This window comes from Girardinichthys multiradiatus, chromosome 17 (assembly GCF_021462225.1).
Source record: "Girardinichthys multiradiatus isolate DD_20200921_A chromosome 17, DD_fGirMul_XY1, whole genome shotgun sequence".
Lineage (NCBI taxonomy): Eukaryota > Metazoa > Chordata > Actinopteri > Cyprinodontiformes > Goodeidae > Girardinichthys > Girardinichthys multiradiatus.
In genome coordinates, this window is record NC_061809.1 from 14,701,267 (window position 1) to 14,725,582 (window position 24,316).

The 24,316-nt window shown below is 39.1% G+C and overlaps 1 protein-coding gene and 1 long non-coding RNA gene across 3 annotated transcripts in view; one reads left to right on the forward strand and one right to left on the reverse strand.

The window, feature by feature from the left end:
• Positions 1-13,199, forward strand: part of atxn7l1 (ataxin 7-like 1) — a 42,542-nt gene extending 29,343 nt beyond the window's left edge. For both annotated transcript variants that reach the window (XM_047390261.1, XM_047390262.1), the window contains exons 6-12: positions 2,546-2,628; positions 8,147-8,403; positions 9,308-9,524; positions 9,776-9,897; positions 10,906-11,430; positions 12,166-12,415; positions 12,530-13,199. In XM_047390261.1, the coding sequence (XP_047246217.1) occupies positions 2,546-2,628; positions 8,147-8,403; positions 9,308-9,524; positions 9,776-9,897; positions 10,906-11,430; positions 12,166-12,415; positions 12,530-12,547 (1,472 nt within the window). In that variant the 3' untranslated portion in view covers positions 12,548-13,199. The remainder of the gene's footprint in view (positions 1-2,545; positions 2,629-8,146; positions 8,404-9,307; positions 9,525-9,775; positions 9,898-10,905; positions 11,431-12,165; positions 12,416-12,529) is intronic.
• Positions 9,398-13,227, reverse strand: LOC124883252. The gene is made up of 5 exons (XR_007042128.1): positions 13,198-13,227; positions 11,682-11,832; positions 11,296-11,386; positions 9,605-9,853; positions 9,398-9,516 (listed from the first exon to the last, which is right to left on the reverse strand). It is a non-coding gene; the product is annotated as an uncharacterized LOC124883252 (long non-coding RNA).
• Positions 13,228-24,316: the final 11,089 nt, after the last annotated feature.

Genomic DNA, 24,316 nt, shown 5'->3' on the forward strand with positions numbered 1-24,316 from the left:
GATTTCTTTTAAGTCGACATTGCTGTTTATCTCTAAATGTGTAAAAATAGGACAGTAATGCAGCTAATGGTGGTATTTACTGCTTTTAAAACTGTTTATCTTAAGAATTTCTCCCCCCACCCACTGAATCTCCACATACTTATCATCTTATTACTCCGCTCCTCCTCCTCCTTGTTTGGCTCTCAACTTCTTTCTGCTTGTTTTACTCTTCATTAGGCTTCTCTGTCTAGTCAGTGTGAGCTGTGTGCGTGTGTGTGTGTGTCTGAGAGAGAAGTAGAAAGATCACGTGAGTGTGTTTGTATCTCTGGTGCCTGTTTGCCGCTGCGTAGATTTGACCTGTTGTCCGGTGCAGCAAACGCAGAAAGATTACGGGGATTATAAAACAGGCCAGGACAAGATTACAGCCTTCTCACAGCAGCAGTTTTACGATAACCTGCTGACTGGAGGTTGTAGTTTGGCCTGCTATTTTGTGCAGAGAAACTCCCTATATTTGTAGAGAAGTTTGGTTTTAAAAGCACTTATGGTTTGTTATATTTTTGTGTTTAGCTGCTTTATAAATCATCTGTTTTAAACAAGTCTAGTAAAAGCAAACCTGAAAAAGTCAAGAATTAATCAAATTGTAGTAATGCCTAAATGCTTGTTAGCAAGCACAGGGATTTTCTAAATTATTACAGAGCAAAATGATTCATACCCTGGTATATTTAGGTTTAAAGTAGTAGAATTACTGAGCATGGTATAAATCGTTCATTTTCTAATAAAATGTAAATTAAAACTTGATATTCCTTTACATTGTTTTTTATTAGCTTTCAAAAGATGACTGTCTCATTTCCTATAGGAAACAAACTTCTTGGTTGAATGAAAAGTATTTTAAATCTAAATCTCCCAGGGGGTATGAATAACTTTGGGTTTCACTGTATCTGCCTTAGATTCATGGGGAATTTTGGGGAATTTTTAAAAATGGGCCGTAATTAAACTGAAAAATATGGAAATGAATCTGATAACCTTATAACTGCTATGGAACCATGAGAGGCAAATGTCATATTTTAGTGCCAGATATGTACGAAACATAAATAGACGCATATGAAACAAATAAGGGCCTTTTTCTAATATTTTACAGAGCATATCATTTAGAAATCTCATTCCTGGCTGATTTCTTAACTGATTGTTTTGGAAATACAGACTTTTAGCTGCTTCCATTCACTGCTGCAATGTTATACAAAACCACTCCATAACTTTCTAATATTAAGTAGGCTTCTCGGGGTAACCTTCTTGCTGAAGAAAAGCTTGATGCGCTAATCAATCAAATCGGACTATTTTCCCTTTGATGGCTCTGATTATTGATTGGCAAGTCAAACACTGAAACATTATGGACCTTTTTCTTTTGTTCATTGAATGCATTAGAACTGAAAACTATATGCATGATTTTGAAGCACCTTGTTAGAATTTAGTAAAAAACAAATAGAAACATTAGAGAAACCCTTCCTTCATTTATTGGATTCAAAATCTGCAACCTGCAGCAAATTTTCTGTTTTATGATCAATGTTTCCTCAAATTGTTGAAATAAAACAGTTTTTACTGATGTGTGTGTGCGTGTGCTATAATCCTAAAAAACAAATCAGAATCAGCAGACCAGATTTCAAATAAATCAGTATCAGTCAGGAAAGTGCACCTCTAGCAGTCAAATTCAGTTAATCCCTGAGAGTCCTTTCTGTATTTTGTTTATTAAAATATTTCACATTTGATCAAGTTTTCTTTCCTTTTATCATAATCTCTTGTCTTTTCCACCTTATCTCTGTGACGCTAATATTTCTTAGCTCTGCTTTGTTTTCTGCTAATCTTTAATCAGATTGTGTTTTTTAGATGCCTGAATTTCCATTAATCCGGTACCAGTTTGTGCACAGTGGGTTTTGAAGGCTTTCCAGATTCCAAGGATACAAATAGGCTAACTTTACGGACAGTGCGGAAAAATATTTAGCTGAAATCTTTAATGTCATTGTTTTTTGAGCCTTGCTACTTTGCTGCTAATCATATTAAATACATTTTGACACATGATTCTTTTACACACAGAAAGCAAAGTAAAAGCAATTATCGTGGATTTGTTGAAAGTTGAGGTTTATATTTCCTCTTCAAACCAGTGTTTCCTCAACACAGCATTGATAAAGACACAGCAGGTCTTCCAGGGCTGTCAGTCATTGGGGAATCTTGTCAGCCTGCCAATATGTCCTGTCAGAATATTTTGTCACAGCAGGAATCGCTTGTTCATTTGATGTGTTTGATAGTGAAAACACGGCCAGTGATTCCACACAGAATCATAGTATCTGACTTCTTAAACTACATCTGAGTGATTAACAAATTCAAGGTTGATGTGGATAATTTGCATGAGTGAGAAAGCACAAGCCGCTGTCTTAAAGAGGTGAATTAGTTCAGTCAGTGTTCTGTAGAGCTCGCTCCTCCATCTAATGAGATTTGATATATAGAGGGAGGAAGGGAGAAATGACGTAGTGATGACCTTTTAGTGTAATGTGTGTGTGTGTGTGTTTTACAGGGAGAGTCTTTGATCCTGACAAGCACTGCGGAGTGCCCGACCCTGAGACCAAGCGGTCCTGCACACGCTCTCTCACCTGCAAGGTATCGCAACTGCACCCACAAACTTTTTTCCCCGTTTATACACCCCTTTCTGGGGGAAAAAAAAAATCCAGCTACGATCACCAACCATCATATCTATGGCTGGGATATGTCTGCACTTCCAGTTTCTCGCCTAATGCTGGGTAGCTTTGCCCAAGCATTGCAGAGTCCTCTCTTCTCTTGATGAGATAATTATAGATGTGAGATGAGGCTACATCATCGTTTAGCTGTAATACTCTTATTACTGCCCTTTAAATACCTCCACCAAGCTTTACTAATCTTTTCAAACACACTGGTTATTAAGAAATTACAGATCCATCGAGCGAGTGTGTTTGTGTATTTTTATTTTTAAGCAACGATGAGGGAGAGATAGAAAGAGACATGTCTATTATTTTTCTGGACATGTAGCATGATATCAGTTAGTACTACTTCTTGTTTTAGCCATTATTAAGGCAATTAGTTGCGCTGCACTTTATTTAGGGGAGATCGGAGTAAAAGGGGTTTATACAAAAGCCCACTTTTCAGACCTCTAAAAGCAATGTGCTACTTTGTGTTAGTTCATGACATAAAATCCCCCCCCCCAAAAAAAAAAAAAAAAATATTGAAGTTGTTAGTTGTAAAGTGTAAAAACTTGGACGATGCGCTGTAATATTAGACAGAGATCCAGTGTTGTCATATGTTAGGAGTTACACAGTTCTCACAGACTCAGATCCATGTTTGTGTGAGGAGAAATGTTCTTTTTGTTGACGAGGAGCTCGACCTCAGGAACAGTCAGTGTTTATTTTGTGCAAACCAACATTTTCAGTAAAAATAAATCAAATTGCTGCACCGCTGCAGATAAATATTGGACATAACTCTGAGTTACTCAGTGAAAAGGAACAAAGTCCTTTTATATAGAACATCTTATGCTGCTGATATGGGATTTCAATGCCTAAATGATCCCCTCTAATATGTTTAATAATTGAAATAAACTGTCAATAGATTGCAAGGCTTCTTTTTATATATTGTTTTATGTGTTTAGTTGAACATTATGGAATTATGGTTCATAATGATAGTTATTGGCATTAAACAATAAGCACATACATTTGCACATCACTTTAATAAGCTTCCTATGGCCTTTTGGAGAGAAACAGGCCCACAGCATCACAGATCATCCACTGTACTTAACAGTGGGCAGGAGGTGCTTTTCATATATCCATTCTTTTTCTTTCTTTCTTTCTTTCTTTCTTTCATTCATTCATTCAAAATATTTGGCCTAAATCCTTGGTAAACTTATTTTATACATTTTGTATTTTATAATGTACGTAAAGGGCCGAGAACTGTTTTAAGCTTAATATTGATAATTGTTGATTAGAATTTTTTAACATTTCACTAAAATTAAAGACAAAACTAAAAGGCTTGTGAGACGGATTTGTTTTGATCCAAACATTGAAGTTAAAAACAGGCAACTGCAGAGAGCATAACAATTTAGGAGTGATGAAGCTGAAGTGAAACACACATGGGCATTTCCTTTTAAGATTTCAACCATTAAGTAAATGTAATTTGCCATTATGCGCAGCATTAAAACCACACCAACAGCATTAGTCCTATGCTATAGACAGAGCCTGGTTCTAGTTACACCACAGTTGATCTTTCCTGAAACCGCATCCTGGCTTGTAGCTGCTAAACTCCGTCTGCTGTCAGGACCAATTATGCAGTGATGAAGAGTTGAGAGAAACAGTGTTGTTTCTTTGCATCAGCTGGGTTTTAACCATAGCTTCTGAGAAGCTGAACATGATGAATAACCTTTGGCCAACCAGGTACCCTGGAATCTTTGTCCGTCTAAACATTCAGCGGTCCAATTAGTCTTCCTGTGTGTCCGGATGCATTTCTCAGCTACAGCCTGGTTGGGCTCTTCTGCGTCTCCTCTTATCAACATATGTAAATAGTTTAATAGATTCATGCAGATTTGGAAAGCTGGAGGTTTAGCGAGGAGGTATTTTCATGTACTAAAAATAATACAGGTGACCTCTCTTTGACAACAGATCAGTTTTGGGTCATTTGAGTGATTGCGATTAAAATTTTTAATCTGCAAACAGCCTTATTTTTAAACATAATCTCTATGGGCTCCACTGTAGAGAACACACTAAATGCAGGGCTGTTGTTTGTGTGTCATGGCAATAAAGCAAGCAGTGATTTTATTTGCCAGTTCATCAAGCAACGTGCCACCCTTAACCTTGCTGACATCAGATGAACGTGAAGAAGAAGCGCTCCCTAAAGCTGTCTGTCCCTGCTCAGATTTTACTTGGTCAAGCTGTTGTATTCTTCTTCTGCAGTTGGGATAGTTGGGAGTATGATTTATGAACCTCCCCTGTAAGCTTGACTTTCACTTGTTTTTTTTATGTGAAATGGAAAAAATCTCTTTTCTTCACCTGGAACACCAGTTTAACCAACATATTCAGAAGTCTCTTTTATAGGGCCACATCTATTGGCACCTGTGGTAAAAATGTGTAAAAAGGGTAAAAAAAAAAAAAAGAAATTATCATCCCAGACTGGAACTGTGTGCTTTGGATAGATGGGTTTAAAATTTAGCTTTGTGGCAACAAACACTCCAGCTGAGTTTGGTGTGAAACAAAGAATCAATATATTAAAAAGCACCTCATTTCCACTGTTAAGCATGACGGAGGATCCGTAATGCTGGGGGGCGTTTCTTTTGTTAGATTGCAATCGCTTTGAAAAACCAAAACAGCTTTAACTGGAATCATGTATTTTAGTCAGATAAGAATAAGTTGGGAGCTTTTCAGTGACAAACTCTCTTGTCAGGTTTGGAGTAAAATAAGGGATGAACACTTGGAAAGCATATTATGGCCACTGTTAAGTATGGTAGAGGATCTAGGATGCTATTACCCTGTTTCTCTTCTAAGCCAATGTATCGATTCTTCTAAGCCAATAGGTCCAGCGTTTCCCCTACCACTATCCAAGGGGGGCGCACCACCAACAAGGCCACCCGCCCAAGAAAATCACAGCATGTAGTAATGGAGCGTTTTCACAGTTGATGTCACTGATTTTATTAAATTACGTCGTGAGCGATTTCTGTCCCTGCATCGTCGCTACTCTACTTTCTATGGCCAAACTTGGCAAAAGCTGGACAAAAACAGCTTCTCAAAATCTTAGCATATTGTGATAAAGTTCATTATTTTCCATAATGTCATGATGAAAATTTAACATTCATATATTTTAGATTCATTGCACACTAACTGAAATATTTCAGGTCTTTTATTGTCTTAATACAGATGATTTTGGCATACAGCTCATGAAAACCCAAAATTCCTATCTCACAAAATTAGCATATCATTAAAAGGGTCTCTAAACGAGCTATGAACCTAATCATCTGAATCAACGAGTTAACTCTAAACACCTGCAAAAGATTCCTGAGGCCTTTAAAACTCCCAGCCTGGTTCATCACTCAAAACCTCAATCATGGGTAAGACTGCCGACCTGACTGCTGTCCAGAAGGCCACTATTGACACCCTCAAGCAAGAGGGTAAGACACAGAAAGACATTTCTGAACGAATAGGCTGTTCCCAGAGTGCTGTATCAAGGCACCTCAGTGGGAAGTCTGTGGGAAGGAAAAAGTGTGGCAGAAAACGCTGCACAACGAGAAGAGGTGACCGGACCCTGAAGAAGATTGTGGAGAAGGGCCAATTCCAGACCTTGGGGGACCTGCGGAAGCAGTGGACTGAGTCTGGAGTAGAAACATCCAGAGCCACCGTGCACAGGCGTGTGCAGGAAATGGGCTACAGGTGCCGCATTCCCCAGGTCAAGCCACTTTTGAACCAGAAACAGCGGCAGAAGCGCCTGACATTGGCTACAGAGAAGCAGCACTGGACTGTTGCTCAGTGGTCCAAAGTACTTTTTTCGGATGAAAGCAAATTCTGCATGTCATTCGGAAATCAAGGTGCCAGAGTCTGGAGGAAGACTGGGGAGAAGGAAATGCCAAAATGCCAGAAGTCCAGTGTCAAGTACCCACAGTCAGTGATGGTCTGGGGTGCCGTGTCAGCTGCTGGTGTTGGTCCACTGTGTTTTATCAAGGGCAGGGTCAATGCAGCTAGCTATCAGGAGATTTTGGAGCACTTCATGCTTCCATCTGCTGAAAAGCTTTATGGAGATGAAGATTTCATTTTTCAGCACGACCTGGCACCTGCTCACAGTGCCAAAACCACTAATAAATGGTTTACTGACCATGGTATCACTGTGCTCAATTGGCCTGTCAACTCTCCTGACCTGAACCCCATAGAGAATCTGTGGGATACTGTGAAGAGAACGTTGAGAGACTCAAGACCCAACACTCTGGATGAGCTAAAGGCCGCTATCGAAGCATCCTGGGCCTCCTTAAGACCTCAGCAGTGCCACAGGCTGATTGCCTCCATGCCACGCCGCATTGAAGCAGTCATTTCTGCAAAAGGATTCCCGACCAAGTATTGAGTGCATAACTGTACATGATTATTTGAAGGTTGACGTTTTTTGTATTAAAAACACTTTTCTTTTATTGGTCGGATGAAATATGCCAATTTTGTGAGATAGGAATTTTGGGTTTTCATGAGCTGTATGCCACAATCATCCGTATTAAGACAATAAAAGACTTGAAATATTTCAGTTAGTGTGCAATGAATCTAAAATATATGAATGTTAAATTTTCATCATGACATTATGGAAAATAATGAACTTTATCACAATATGCTAATATTTTGAGAAGGACCTGTAGACTCACCGATGCTGACACTCTAATGTACGTGCGCTGGCACGCAGGTGAACACCCGCTCTCTACAGCAGACAGAGAAAGCACAGAAAAAATGTCCCTAAAATCTGGAAAGCAGGCAAGGATATGTGATTTTTAAAAGCGCAGATTATTTTTTTTTGGATGGCAGCACATCCTCTCCCGCAAGCAGCAGCAGAGCCAACTCTCCTACTCCTGGTACATGTGGCGAAGGTACAAGTACACAAAATAGCCCAAGTGTTTCATGCCGTGCCTCTGACACGGAGCACAAGTCCAGTCACCACAGAATAAATGGTTTTGACCTGGCTTGGCTGTCGGAGGTGAAATAATCCCACTGGCTCTATAAGACTGAGCTTGTTAATTAAATGCATGATAGATGGATAGAGAGATAGAGATGGAAAGAGACAGAGACAGATAAAAAAATGTGATAAAGGGAGAGACAGAAAGATGGATATATGTGAAAGATGGAGCGACAGTTAAGAAAGATAAAAAGATGGATATTGAAATTATATATCAGCACTGTATTTAGAAGATGAATACATTTCAGAGTTTTTTCATTCCCTAGAATACTTTGTAGAATATGTAGACAGCTTAAACAGGCTGCAGTCAGAGGAAACTATGGGCCCAGCCATTCCTTCATATATTTACTGTGATCATGGAAACCAACATTTAGAAAGATGTACTGAAATCTACCTGAACACAAATAACCTTGACGAACAAAAATTGCATTCACTGTTAACCTGTGGGTTCCTTGTTCTGCTACAGACTCACTCCTTAACCCAGCGCCGCTCAGTCCCCGGCCGAAGCAGACTTTTTGACGTCCTGCTGGCTGAGCACAAGGGGCTGGCAAAGGAGAGGGAGGCTTTGAAGGAGAAGGAGAAGGAAGCAGCGCAGAGAGGGAAGGAAGCATGCAGTCAGAGTATCGCTTCTCAAGAAACGTCGAGTCCCAGCAAACTCCACTGCCCCAGTGAACGACCACTCTCCTCATTGAAGCTGCGGCTTACGAATGCATACGTACCAAGGTAAAATCATCTTTCTTTGATTTATTACCACATTAGCTGGGATTCTAATCAGCTAGACTGCTGATGCCGAAACTCCAAATATGATTTTGCAGAATATTTCAATATTACATAATCCCAAAGAAAAAGATTTTTAATACATAACGCAGTCATGAGTAAGGCTGCTTGCTTGAAAGTTGTCCAGCATTAAACCCCCACCCCACCCCGCCATGGGGGTTTGCTGCAAAAAGAAAGGGATTTTATGTTGCGTTTTGTTCAGAGTCAGCCTTGTCTGAAGGACCTTTTAACGTGATGTTGGGTGTTTAAATTCCTGTAAAACAGAAAGTATTTGTGAAAACTAATTTGGCAAATTGTTTTATAAACGTTAAAACCTCCTCTTGTGAGGGATTTTGAAAAAAAATAACTCTGGCTGTGTCTGACGTGATCTTAGAGGCAGAGAAAAAACAGCGCATCCCACTTGAGCCCACCGGTGGGTCCGTAGGGCTTAAGACGTTAAGCTAGACAGATCTTTTTTCCTCTGCTCTCTGGGTTTTGAGATGTTTAGCACTTTCCATTGTCCCAAAGCCTTTTCAGTTCATTCACAGCATTATGTTCTACTCTTCGCTTTGAATAAAACTGTCCTAATACAATCTGATGTAATAAACACACACTGGAAGGTTTATTAGCTCTGTCTCTACTGCTCGTTATAATGATGAGCAGATCCCGCCCATGTTGGGAGGATACTTTCTGCAGTTGAAAATAAAACCAAGGAAACCAACTCGAACTGTACTTATCTGTTATTGAGAAAAAGACTTTGTGTTTCCATGTTTTACCACCAGGGGATGCTGTTAAACATAAGAGGGAGACACCAGTGCTAAAGTATTAACTCTCCTACAACACTTCCTTCTTTCCAATGTATCTTCTCCAGAGTTCCAGGTAGCTCCTCCTCTATTTCTACTTCCAGTCCTCTGCCTCCAGCAGCGCCTCCTGCCGTAGTCCCAGTCCCCGAGCCGTCTTCTTATAGCTGGATGAACGCACCAGAGGACAGCAGCCGACTTTCCAGCGATGAGGGAGACACGGAAACTCCGGATGACACTGACAGACCTTCCTTGCACTACTCCAGTCATCATCCACGGCCTTTAGGGGTAAAGATTAAGAAAGCAGATTCAGGGATTTAACAGTGCAGCATGCAATCAGTGCCCTTTTCCACTGGTTTGTTTCTTACACTTCTTCCATTTGATTCCTCTCATCATTCCCAAACTTCCTTGCCATTTCCTCCTTTATTGAACCATTTTTTCTTGTTATTTAAGCCTGTCTCTCCCTCTGCTTACATGCCTTGGGGTGTCATGCTTGCCTCAGTGGTCTCTCAACCAGGTTCTCTTGCGTCTCCGTCCAGGTTTGCCTCTTCAGCCGCCGGCTCATGGGATCGGGCTACTATGTGTTCGACAGGCGATGGGACATGATGAGGCTGGCGCTGCAGAGCATGGTGGAGAAACATCTAAACGCACAGATGTGGAGGCAAGTGTACATAAACTTTACAACATGAGTTTATGTTCGGTCATTACAACTAGAGTGGGATAATAAAGCTAAAGTAATGACGTCCCTTGTAAAAATATTCATAATCTAAAGGTCTGATGTGCGTTTGTATTCTGCCTTTTTTACTCTGATACCCATAAATAACATTCAGTTCAACATGTTGCCTTCAGACATCACCTAATCAGTAAATTAGGCCACCTTTAGGGCAGGCTGGAAAAATGTGGAAGAAGGTTCCTGGTCAGATGAAAAGAAAGCTTTAAGACCTAAAAGTTCAGAAAAATAGCTGCTTGCATTACCCTGAGCACCCCTTTCCCATGGTGAAACATATTGGCAGCAGCATCATGGTGTGGGGATGCTTTTTATTAGCAGTGGTGGGAAAGCTGGCCAGAGTTGATGGGAAGATGGTGAGCAAAATACATGTTAAGTTCTGAAAGAAACCCCTTCAGAGGCTGTAAAAGACTAAAAATACAGTCAGACCTATAATAGAAAAAGGCTTAGATCAAAGCATATTCATGTGTTAGAATGGCATAGTCAAAGATTAGACCGAAATCGGTTTTAGAATGTAAAGCAGTATTTTAAAATGAGGTTCAAATAATTATCTCTTTATCCAGTCTGACTGAGCTTGAGCTCATTTGCAAACAAGAAGGGGCCGTTTTTTCAGTCTTGATATGTCCAAAGCTTGTAGAGACATACCCTGAAAGCTTCAAGCTGTAGTTGCAGTTAACATTTGCCATCCACTTAACAATTAGGCATCACTTTGTGTTGTACAATCACATAAAGTCCCAATAAAATATGTTGATGCAATGATAAAGTGTGGAACATTTCAAGACGTGTGAATACTTTTGCAAGGCACTGTAATTTGGCTATATTATTGTTATGTGTTGATCACAACAATGAGGTTATCAACTAAAAATGTAATGTTTAATTTGCTCAGGGTGATTCTTCTTTCATGGTGCACCTTTTATAAGAGTTTGGTTCTATGTGTTTTAGGAAGGTGCCTCTGGCCGCTGAGAGCCTGCCCTCCCTCTCCACGTCTGGTACCTCCTTGGTTACCGCACAGCGGACTCCTTCTCCCACCTCCATCGCCTCTCCTGTCTCTTCTTCCCCTTCTAACACCTACACCGCCACCTTCCCTCAATCCGCATCAGCAGCCGGAGTGTTCAACGTCAGAGATTCCCCGCAGCCCCACGGCCCGGCTTTCACGCAGGGAAAAGCCCGCAATGGCTCGCACAAAGCCAGCCGCCCATCCAAAGACACGGATGTCCCCGTAGTGGGCCCAAAAAAGAGAAAGAACTCTTCCCACTCTTCTCCCTCCTTGTCATCTTCCTCATTTCAGGCAGTGGACGTCCACAAAAGGAATGGCAGCAATTTTTACCCTACCTTACAAGGCTACGGGGTGTCCAGGGCTTCCCCAGCCAAAAATAAGGGACCTCGAGGGGGAAGTGGTCTTCTTAGCAGCTCAGATGACTGTCTGTCCAGAGCAGATGGGTCACAAAGCCACAAAACACAGAACTGGTGGGTTTAGGCATATTTAGGAAATAATTCAGTTAAAAAATAAGCACTTCGTTCAGTCTTTTATGTTTTACTCTACAACGGATGAAAGGTAGCAGTATCATTGTACAAATATTTGGCAGTCATTAATATTTTAAGAATGCATAGAGCTGTAGGGACATTACAAAAATAAAAAAAAATCATTCAAAATTTGATGAAAGTAGAAAAACTGGTCAGGACAGCTGCTAAGGAAAAAGGTAGGGAATTTCCAGTACCTACTGTGTTTTCCATGTGAGAACATCCTCCTATATTCACCATGTCCAGGTCAAGGTGTAGTCCTTGTAAATCAGAAGCTTTTATCGCCAAAGAAAACATCCAGGATTCCAGGCTTGACTAAAGTCTCCCGAAACTCTGTGGGAGAATAAGCTGACAAAAACCAAAGGTTTGGACCAGATTTGCAAAAGTTGGGTTTGGCACAAAAACAGCATCAAACATCACAGATATAGTAGTTACTACTGTAAATTATTGTTAATTGTTACATAATTAGGGATTTTATTTGTCAGGATTACAGTATGCATCCAGATAAAAAAAAAGCTTCACAACGAGAAAAATTAAATGTTGGCATTCAGAACCTAATCTGAAAGAAGTTCAGAAGGGTCATCAAAGAAGATCCTCAGTTTTTTGGATTGATTGAACTGGGTTTTACAGTGCATCATGAATGGTCTTTCTTCTTCTTCTGTTTTTTTGGCTCCTTTTTAGTCGTGAACTTGGCACCAGCAGTATAACCTACCCAGCCAGGGAACCAGCCTCAGCCCCACACCAGCCCATGGCTCCCCCCACAGGACCCTTAGCTTATGGCGGAGGAGCAGAGGGGAGGAAGAGGAGGAGTCCCAGCTCCTACAAAGGGAAAGCCAACAAACCGAGCAGGCCGGGCAGACTGGAGAGCCTCTTTGGGAAAGGAAACGAGGGCGGGGGAATCTTTTCGTCGGGGCCCGAGTCGTCCAGACAGGTGGGTAAATCGTTGGGTTGTATTACCTGATGCTCTCCTCATGCATTTCATTCATTATTAGAGCTAAGGTGAAGAAATTAGCTGTGAATGATAAGTCTGTGTCTGTCTCTGCAGGCCAAGTTGAATCACTGACAGAAACCTGTTATACGGACAAAACGTTGGGCAGCTGTTCAGGCCACCACCATTTGTGACCTTTGACTTCACCACTCTTCCAGTGACTGCACCAATCAGGCTGCTTCATCTCACAACGTCGCCCCTCTTTAACCAAGGACACTTTAGTTTACCCAGTGTGATATAGGGGGCTCCTTCCCTCCACTCCCTGTCCCTCAGAGTGGATCCTTCAGTCAGGAAGTTCCCCTGACTCACTATGGTTGTGGTTTTTACAGAACAAGATTATCTAAAAAAAAACAACAAAAACTGTTGTTTGTAAAGGGAATTTGCCAACGTTGTTGACAACACCACCACTGTAGAATTTCTGGAGAACCACGAGTTTCGGGATCCAGTCTGCTGGCAAGGAAAGACATCTGTGATTCTTTTCCAGGACCATCTGACACACCTTACTGTGGGCTTTAGCTATGCCACTTTGTTGCTCCTCCTAACCATTTCTATTCTGGCTCTCTTTGTCATTTAGCCCTTTTTAGTGTAAGAGAGGAGCGATAGCAGCAGGTTTGGCTGGGTTTTAGCCAGTTTTCTCCCCTTTCTTTGTCCCTTTGTGTACCCAGCAGCTTTGTCCATTTCCCTCCGTTTCTGCCCCAGCATGCCTGTGTTCAAAGTGCACTTACTCTCATGAGTTCTTTGGCTTACTTCTCCACCTTCTGCATCGGTGCCATGCAAAAGTCCTGCTCGCACAAAGAGGAAGGAAGGAAATAAGTGTGTTACCAATGAGGCCACGTCGATGCATTGTATTTCAATATAGGATAAAGTATGACTTCATTCAGATTTTTATTTTTTCCTCCTTCTGGTTTTGATGCCGGAAGAAACACGAATTCCAGGACTAGCATCCAAACTGGAATTATTACATTGGTGTTGGATTGCTTTTGTTTTGTATAATAATTTATAATTCTTAGATAATGTTTGTTATCGAAGTGACCATTAAGGTTTGAGCTACAGAGACGTTTTCAGTATAAAGAAAAATTATAGAATTTCTATGGCATTTTGAAGAAATGTTGAAAGTATTATGGTTTATATTTGTACATATCTGTTGTTATTTTTGTATTTATTAATAATTCTCCCCTTTTTACTAAATGAGGTCAGAGATATTAATATTTCTTTCCTCCCCATATATATATATATATATATATGTATATATATATATATATATATATATATATATATATATACATATATATATATATATGTATATATATATATACATATGTATATATATATATGTATATATATATATATATATATATACATATATATATATACATATGTATATATATATATTTTTTTTTTTTACAGTAGCAAGTTGATGCCAATAATGATGCGCACAAACCCAAGTGTAAATGTTTGGCAACTGCTGCTTTTTATATTTTATTTTCATCTAGTTGTTTTGCAAGCTTACAACAATAAGTGTTCACTTATGTTTCCAAATGTAATCCTATCTATATGTATGTCCTTCACCCTCCATACTTATTAGCACTCTTGGTAAGGGTGTGTAAATAGCCTTAAAATAAATAAATTAACAGTTTTGCATAAATCTCACCCTGGAAGATGTAGAACAATCACCTATAATTTAAATATCTTTATTTATTGAGCAGGGAAAATTCAAGACAAGAGAAGATGACATTCAAGTAAAGCAGATGTTGGATTTCCATAGGTCAGGTGAGCAGGATGGTAACATCCTCAAAGCTCTAATCTGGCATCCTGGGGTTACCAAGTTTCCATGACAACCAATGTATAATATCAGAATGCGAGCTAGCTGTTGGGGCAGCATGGCGGGAAAGCCATTTTCTGTCCTACCATTCCAAATGTAAATATGTGAAGTTTGCTACGTTCTAGTAGGACTTTATGTGGAATCATCCGCTAAGGTCAAATGGATTGGCTTAAGGTTATTGTCATTACTCAGTGTGGGTCTGTCATAAAACAACAGTGGAGGGTTTATGTGGGCTTGTTTCATAGGATTATAAAGCTGCTCCAACCTTGTGAAATGTTGTAAATAAACACTAGGGACTGTCCTACTGGCAAAAGGTGGTTGAACAAAGTATTACAGCCACCAAATAATTATTTCTCAATCTAAGATTATTTCCCCACTGAAAACACGGGCTCAAATTAAAGGCTGAATTTTTCAATGTGAGAAAATGCTACTCCAGAAAAATCTGAATTTATTGGAAGCCTTTTTCCACATTGCTTTTGGAGTGCCAGTAAGTGTGAAGGGTCCTTTATGCTGTTTGTCAAAAATGCTGAACTCAAGGTATTGTTCATGATTTTGCAATGTCTAAATTCCTACAGAATATTAATAAGCAGTAAATATTTACAGTAGTGTTGCTAAGTATAGTCTGGTCCAATATTCACTCGTATGTCACTTTCTACTCTTTGGATCCTTCACTGACTTCCTTGTCAGGAGCTTACCACATTTGGACGTTCACCAAGTCCAATCCTTAGCTAAGATAATGCATTTTGTCCATTAAACATTGCTAATGGGTAGTCAGTATCCAGCTGTCATATTTTACATTTTTGTGAAACTAAGCCTTATTTATTTTTATATAAACAGGCCCAACTCCTCTGCTTGATTGGGTTTGCACCTATATATATTTTTTTCAATTAAAAACGACAGTTTTATCTTTATCTTCTGAGGCCTGTTGGTCATGTGGCTTGTGGTAATATGTCAAGTCAAAACTGGGTCAAAAGGCTTTCACTTATTCAGCTAGGTACAGTTTCTTTCGCCGGCAGCTGAGTCGTCCACTGTGCTGGAACGGCAGCGTAGGCATTCCTGTGAGTCTTTACTTTTTTAAAGATGAACAACCTCTGCATCTGGTGGCAAAGTGTTGGAGTATTGTGGTTTAAAATGAAATATATAGAAGTTCTGTCAGACTTTTAGTGAGGTCTTTTGCAAGTGTGGAGAAAAACATCTTTAGTAAAAGTTAAATTAATGAAATTCAGTGGGATCACTCAGCTTAAAGTGGAGCGATGGTGTGTTTTTGTTTTTTTAAGCCTCGGTGTGATCAGTACACCACCCACTCATGTGGAGTCCCTGATAAAAGAAGAGTAACTGAAAGCATTTTGATGAACCTCACAGCGGCGGAGCAGAACTCCAACCCCTGGTACAGCAGCTTCAGCGCCAACTTTGTGTTTAAGCACTAATGATGAACGAATTGTACATAATCGCTTGTCTGGATTATGTTTTCTTTTTCCAAGTACTCAAAAGTGCTTCCTGCGATGACACTATTGATCAGTGTGCGAGATTGCCTACTGCACCCTCCACGTTTATTGGCACCTCTTGTACAGATGTGTAAAACAGGCCTCTATTTGGCCCACAGCATGACCGATCCTCTATCATGTGAGGTGCTTTTTCACATATTTCTCCTTTGCATTGAGCCACGCCTACCTGGAGATGTTCTTGCTGTAAAGTTTTATAATCCTAGCCTTCTTGTTTTCTTGGGGTATAAATATGCTGTGAAATGGAGATCCATTCTTTTTTGCTACTTTGTAAAAATGCCTTCTCAGTAACTAACACTCCATGTGGGTAGGGTCCGATAGAAAGCCTGACTATGTGGAAAAGCACGTTATGCCCACTATTAAGTATGGTAGAGGATGTGTGATGCTGTGGGCCTGCTTTTCAATTTTCATTTTTAAGTACCAGGACATTTTAAATCAAATTCTGGTGGCTTCTGCCAGTAGCCTGAAACTAGGTCATCACTGGGTGCATCTATCTTCACCTGCAGTGCCAATAATTGTAGAGGGTGCTGAAACTTCTTGGATCAGTTTAGTAAACCCATGCATTGGTGTGTTTGTTTTCCTGGTTTATTTGGGTACTTCGTCTCTACAGCTAAAAGGCTGCCATGCTCACAAGAACAATGGCAAATGAGCAGTTTTGGAGCATGTTTTCACCTGTTTTTACACATGCTTATTGTGAAGAACATTGATTTATTGGTGAAAACACACCTTCTTGTGTGTCGTAGATATATGCAGTTTTTTTTTTTTTTCTTTTCGAAGACATCTGGACTCACTGTTTAGTCACAGAAATAGGAAGTTACAATTTTCTTGCAGCTAAAGTTAAGAAAAAGCTTATATGTAGTGTTTAATTCTGTTCTTTGTCCAATTTTTTGCACTTTCTCAAATTGCCTAGATCTTTAATGAAATTATATGATACTTAAAAAAGAAATAAAAATATCAAGGTGTTTCTGGGATTTACAGAAAATGTCACGTTTATTTGCAAGCAGCGTCCCAAGCCCCCCAAACCAGCACACTGTTTTTGTATTCCGATCCAATCTGTGGTGAATGTTGAATGTCTGGGGAAAACAATGCCTTGTAGGATTTTATTGGTTTATAAAGTCTTTATGCAGTTATTTTTTTGTTTTTTGACAATACATACTGTAAAAATGTCTTATATCCAAGCTTTTATTAAAAGATTGAAAGAGGGTTGGTGTGATTTGTAAATGGAGTTTGCAGCAGATCAATTCTAATGAGCTGTTTCTGAACATTTGTTTTGTAAAGCAGACTTGTTAATGCAACAATCTGTTGAATGTTTTTATTTTTGTTTTCAAGTGTTTCAACAATGAAGTTTCAGTTTGTGTATTATGACTGTGATAGGATACATCTGCAATGAAAGTTCTCAGTGAAAATGTAAAACTAAAACTTTGTTTCCTTTCCGGGTTATTTTCGGATTATGTTCTGTTGTTTTCCAGCAGCTTTCTTCTGATAATGCAAATGAGATTCTTCACTGAACAAAAATCAGTTTTAACATTTTTGTCCAGTTAACAGCCCCCCTCATGCTCTTTTTTTTTTTTTTTTATTTAGACATGCGTTTCAACACCGTTTAGGAGATGTTGAATCCAGAGCAGCCAACCTCTGAATCCAATTGGTTGTTCTGGATTGTATTCATAGTGTTGCACTTTTTCCACATGTAGTTATGTTACATCCTTAGTCCAAATGGTAGCAAATTGATCTCTTTCCTCACATTTCTACACACAATACCCCATTATGTGAAAGAAGTTTGTTTGAGACTGTTGCAAATTTATTAAAAATAGAAAATTTAAAAATCACATCTACGTAAGTATGCACAGCCTTTGCTTAATACTTTGTTTATGCATCTTTGGCAGCAATTACAGCTTCAAGTATTTTTGAATATGCTACCACAGGCTTGGCTCATCTATGTTTAGGCAGTTTCACCTGTTCTTCTTTGCCATACATCTCAATTTCCATCAGGTTGGATAGGAGACGTCTGTCCACAGCTATTTTCAGATCTCTCCAGAGATGTTCAATCAGATTCAAGTCTGGACTCTGGCTTGGCCACTCCAGGACATTCAAAGAGTGATTCTGAAGCCACTCCTTTAAGATCTTGGCCATGTGCTTTGGGTCCTTGTCCTGCTGAAAAATTACCGGTAACTGTTGCCCCAGTCTGAGGTCACGAGCGCTCAGGAGAGGTTTTCATCCAGGACATCTCTGTACATTGCTGCATTTATCTTTCCCTCCATCCTGACTACTCTGCCAGTTTCTGCTGCTGAAAAACATCCCCATAGCATGATGCTGCCACCATCATGCTTACCTGTAGGGATGTATTGGCCTGGTGATGAGCGGTTTCTGGTTTCCTCCACACATGACATTCACACCAAAGAGTTCGATCTCTGCCTCATCAGACCAGAACATTTTGTTTCTCATGGTTTGAGTCCTTCAGGTGGCTTTTGGCAAACTCCAGATGGGCTGCCATGGGCCTTTTTTTTATTAAGGAGTGGCTTTCATCTGACTCCTCCTGATTGGTGGATTGCTACAGAAATCTGGAAAACCTATTTGTGCCTAGATGGTTCATCTTTATTGATTGTTAATGTCTTTATTGTTAGTTAATGTATCTGTTAAGTTTAAAACGCACCGTCTTTGGCTTCAGCAGTGGAGTCAGAATTCAGCATGTTCTAACCACATCCTCCTCCATTAACAGAAGAGGCATCTTCTGAAGTTGCAAAATAAGGTCTTGGGGCTCTGACTCAGATGCTTCCTCTGCTCAGTAAGATGACTTGCCAGGTTGTGGCTCACTTTAAAAGCAGATAACACACATACACACTTGTTTTGTTTTTTTGTAACTAGACGGTTTTTCCCCTCTGCTCTCTCTGATGCATTCAGGCAAGCAAAATAAACCTCAAGCAAATTTTTTTGCGCCTGAATGTAATTACTCTATCCCAGTTTTAAAGGCACAAATTGTGATTTACTCCATCCTTTCCCAAAATGATATTATTTCTCCTCACGTCTTACTTGCTGTCCTGAAAAGTAATAGTCTCTATCAAAATAACCAATTTTAATTTGTTATATCATTTTTCTGTACTTTCCTAATGCACTTGTAGTTTTCTTTAGAAAAAATTATACATTAGGCATAGCTCTATAAAAACCTTTCAGCAACACCATTTGTGGTCATTTCTTTATTGCAGCAACTCAGAAAATACCTTTATTCACACAAATCTGATTAGTCAGGATTTCTACAGTTTAATCACATCGTTACATGCTTACAGATATTGCACATTCTTATAGAATGTTGAGATTTGCAGCTTATTTAAACCTTTCATTTTCAGTACAATTTCATAGGATATTAAAAGTTAAATTAGATTTTGTTTTAAATTGCAATTCTTGTACAGATTTGGAGATGTTCATGTTTCTGTGGCTTCTTGTGTTCTTTTTGTTTGTTTTCAGTCATTATAAGTTGTTATAATCAGCTCTGTGTTTGCAATGCATAACATAGATCTTTTATTTAAGAACTGCTCTGTTATAGAATGTGCATAGTCTTGCTTAGATCAGCAGATACCAGCTTTTAGTGTTTTAATGGGTTTTCACTTGATTACAGAGGTTTTCCTCAGGTCAATGGGATGAGTTCTGTTGTTTAGTTGTCATCCTATGATAAGATTGACCTGATCATGCATAACATTATGACCACCTGCCTAATAGTGTGTTGGTTCTGGTTTTGATGCCCAGACAACGCTGGCCTGTCAAGCTATTTCTGAACCATTTTCCCCTTATGGCGGAGCACATAAATCTGCTGAATGAAGCTCTAAACATCAGGGAATACCATTCCTATGCAAGGGTGTACATGTTCCCAACAATCCCAAGGTAGGTTGTATGTGTGACGATAACATCCACATGGAAGACAGGACCCAAAGCCTCATACTGCCTTCAGCGGCTTACATAGTGCATCCTGACACTGTGTGTTCTCAAGGTAAGCAGTGCACAAGCATCTAGCCATGAAAAAGAAAGCTTAATTTATTACACAAGTCACCTTCTTCCATTGCGCCGGGGTCCAGTTCTGGTGCGTAGTCTCCATTTACTACTAGTAGCCTTTTTGACTATGCAACTTCTTAAACAACAAATTGTGATGAGCTGTGTGTTTCTGACACCTTTCTATCAGAGCCATTAACATCATAAGCAATTTGAGCTACAGTGGCTCATCTGGATCACTTTTGATAGATAATGGTCATGGCAGACCAGGAACATCCTCCAAGAGCTGCAGGTTTGGTTATGTTCCGACCTAGTCATCTATGCATTAATAATTAGTCCTTTGTCAAATTCATGAGGAGTAGAGTAGGTTTTTAGATTATTGGAATCATTCAATGATATTGTGTACCGATAATGAGCATAAAGAAGCCTTTACATTTCCTAGTTTCATATTAGGAAACATTATTCTTAAATATAATAGCAAATGCTGAACTTTGCCTGTGTCTTTACCCTGCCTTGTCCTCACATCATGATTAATTTGTAATGAGTCAACAATTTACCCTCATTTGTTATACAAGTTCATGTGTAGTTTCCTATAATGTTTTTTATCATCTTCTAGGCAGACATTTATATGACTAATCATAAACAGCCCAAACTAATAAGGTGATCCCACAATTATTGTATTTAAAACCTGGACAAATTCTTCGTAACCTGATATTAATACATTGAACGGATCAAGATTTCAATTTATGGTTTTAGCCATCAGGATCATGGCTGAAATATTTAACAGCTTCACAGGTGCTTTGGGTGACCATGTCTCAGGTGATAGGAGTTTGAACGCAGTCTAAAATGGGGCCCATCTGTTGATGCATCTTTAGATGACACAGTGGACCCCTATTGGCAGCTTTTTATATGGCTGTTAATGTTTGAAGTTTGAACCTGCTGTATAATTTCTGATTTTTTGTATTGTTTTGTTTTTGTTTCGTTTTTTTTTTTTTTGCATTTTGCATGTACTGTATTGGTACAACACTTAACCAAAGGTAGCACAAAGTGAAGATTTTGTATTGAAGACAACTTGAACCCTGAGATGAGGTCAGTAACCCATTAGGAAAAGGGGTATTTTTCCTTTTGTAGAAGTGTAGGCCTACCCTGTCATCCATTTTTTGTGAAGATTCTGTGCTTGACAAAAAGAGAGATGTACTGTACATTGACGTTACTATTTTTTATACCTTCTTTAAGTTGTGTTAGTGGTATTTAATACACAATGATAACTGTTGTGGGGGCTACCTACAGCAGTCATTGGGTGTGAAGCAGGGTACACCCTCGCCAGTCCATCACAGGGCTATACACTTTTAAGGACAATTTAGAGAAACCAACTAACCTAACTGTCATGTTTTTGGACTGTTGGAGGTCTGTCAACCAGGATCAGCTTATGTTCCACTTGATCAGTGTGACCGGTGATCAAACAGCCAGAAAAATAAAAATTCCAATCTTTTTTTTCTGGTCACTGAACGCAACATTCCTAAGTGGCTTGTTTATGCTCGTAGACTGTTTTGTGTGAAAGTTGTTACTGATGGAAACTCAAAGTTAGCTATTTTCAGTGGCAATGAGTTGTGTTTTAGTTGGGACAGTCTCATAACAAAGCGCCAGACATCAAGGACCGGAATTGCCGAATATGCAGAGAACATAGATAGGCTTTCCTGTTTACAGTTACTAATACTTACGGTGCTACGCATGCTAATCGCTAATATAAGGTGTTAAAGACAGCTTAAAATGTCACCTAAGTAGCCATTTTGTCTGTATTAGAATCATAGTAAAATGCTGTTTGCAGATCCCCCCCACACACAGTGTGTCCTCGCCTCTGCGACTCATATAAACAATTGCAGTTCATTAAACAAAGGCTTCTGTATAGCTGAAATAAATAAACGTATTAAACAATTCAGCGCATCTAGAAGCAAGTTAGAGCTTTTGCCACACAAAAAATCAGTTGGACATTTTTTTCAAATAAAAAGCGTCTTGAGATTTGACACACTTATGTTTTTAGTTGTTCAAAAATAACATTAAAAGCATTGGAGAGCTATAATCTGTGTTATTTATATTGTGAAGGTGTTCTTAGTTAAATTGTGTTGGTACAGATATCCATTTCCAATCACCTGGAGGAAATTGCAGTTTTTATAGATTTCCAGTGATGCTGAAAACTGTGTGACCTTTGGCTGTTTTGACGAATTGCTGTTGTTTTTTAAATATATATATATATATATATATATATATATATATATATATATATATATATATATATATATATATATATGTTCTTGTGAAGACATATTCATTTCAACCATTAAATACTGTTGTTAATTATAACTCTTAAAAATAAATTGTTTTGAAAAAATTATTTAATGGCAGGACGTGGCATCAAGAGCTCTTAAGTTTTTGTGTTTTAGTAAGACAAAAATGAAAAGTTATAATATGAGATTTGTGTGTTAAAAACTTTGCACGATATGAGGATTTTTATTTGTTTCTATATGTGTTTAATTGCAATTCAGATACTGACACTTAATAAAAAGTTTAAAATCTCTTATTTTCTCTCAGTCTGTCATCCATTACCTTCTCTGTATTCTCGTGGGTATAAGTCGGTGATCCCAACATCTGAGTGAAACCTAGTAACACACTAAAAAGATGGCTTTGAGCAATACTCCTGAGTTAGTTTGAACAATGCCTTGCAGAAGAATTCATAACTCTAAACTTTTCCACATTTTGTGAAGTTAAACAAAAAACTTCAAGCTCTTTGAGCCCTGTTCAAGGTACAAATTCACAATCCCAAATGGAACATATGTCGAATCTAGCAAGACAAGTTTGTCTGTCCAAACCTGATAGGACTACTAATTGTGTTCTCCAGAAATCTGGCCCTTATGAAAAAGTGGCAAGGAGAGATCCGTTGCTCAGTAGAAAGCCATTGGGAGTGCTGTTTAAAGTTTGCCACAAGCCATGCAGAGGACATGTAAATGATGGTGCTCTGGACAGATGAGAGCAAAATTGAACTTTTTGGCCTACATGCAATTGGTTACTTGTCATCATCCTGAACACACAGTACCCATGGTTGAACATGGTGGTGGCAGCATCATGCTGTAGGGAAAGGGAAGCTGGTCGGAGTTGATTGGATGACAGATGGAGTTAAAGACAGGGTAATCCTGGAAGAAAACCTGTCAGAGGCTACTTGAGATTGAGGCATAAGTTCCCCTTACAGCAGGACAATGGAATGGTTTAGAAGTAAGCATAGTCATGTATTTAAAAGTCAAAATACAATTCTATGGCAAGATATGTTCCCCACCCAATTTAAGTGAGCTTTTACAAAGAAGAAAGGACACACATTGCAGTCTGTAGATATTTAAATCTGGTAGACATACCTCAGGAGACTGGTGGTGTAATTGCAGCCAAAGGTTATTCTACAAAGTATAGACTCGGTAAAAGGATGAATACAAACGTGTGCCACACAGGAGGTACACATACTTTTGCTTTGCACTGTAATCTTGAGCTCTGCTCATAAAGATGAAGCTCAGAAATTGCTCCATTTCATCTGAAGCTGGCTTTTATTGGATTTTTTTTCCTTAAATGAAACTGCTGCGATATTTATCAATGAGAATTGTTGAATACAATGTGTGCTGCTTTTCTAAATTTCAAGATGAAAATTTCTGGCAGGAGACACCGTGTTATAATGGATCTGGTTTTATAGGGCTTTTAAAGCAGTTTTAAAAAATGTAAACACAATGCAAGAAACTGAATTTGACGGAGATTCCTGGGTAGAAATAAGGGAGTTTAAGTCTCACAATAGGATGGCCTGCTGTGGCTCACATGAAACCATACTCGGGCAGTGGCTGCAGAAATAAATACCTCTCCTTTGCCATCTATTCACTGAATCCAATTAGATTTGTTTGAGCCTGACATCCGACATCCAGCAGACACTTCTACCTGCAGCTACCCTCCATGTTTTTTCACATTAATGGACCGAGATGTCACAAAACAAAACGGATATCTGACAACATTGACACCTTGTGGCCATTTGTTTCCAACAAGACCATGGCAAACCTCATCAGCCACATATCAGATTAGAGGGGAGGGGGGTAGAACCATGACAAACATAACATAACAAACAAGCCCAAAAGTAAGGAAGTGCTCTTATTGAGTCCTCATTTATTCATATACTCCTACTGGGATGAATAATTACAGCACAGACAGTCTTCTGAATGCTTAAGTACAGCGGCCATCACATAGCTTTCGGCTGATCCAGGCCGAAAGAGAATGGCAAACTTGTAAAAATAAAAGATAAAAAAATCTCAAAAGTTTTTCATTTCTTTATATAATTTTAAATAAGGGCACTCATACACCAAACCCCATGAAGACAGGAAATAATTTCAGAATGTTTTCATGCCAGACACAACGGGACGCACATTATTCAAAAAAGTTCCAGTTTTCTCTGATCAGTACACAGAATATTTGCAAAGGTCTTGAGAATCATCATGTTTCTTTTTGAAAATTGAGAGATGG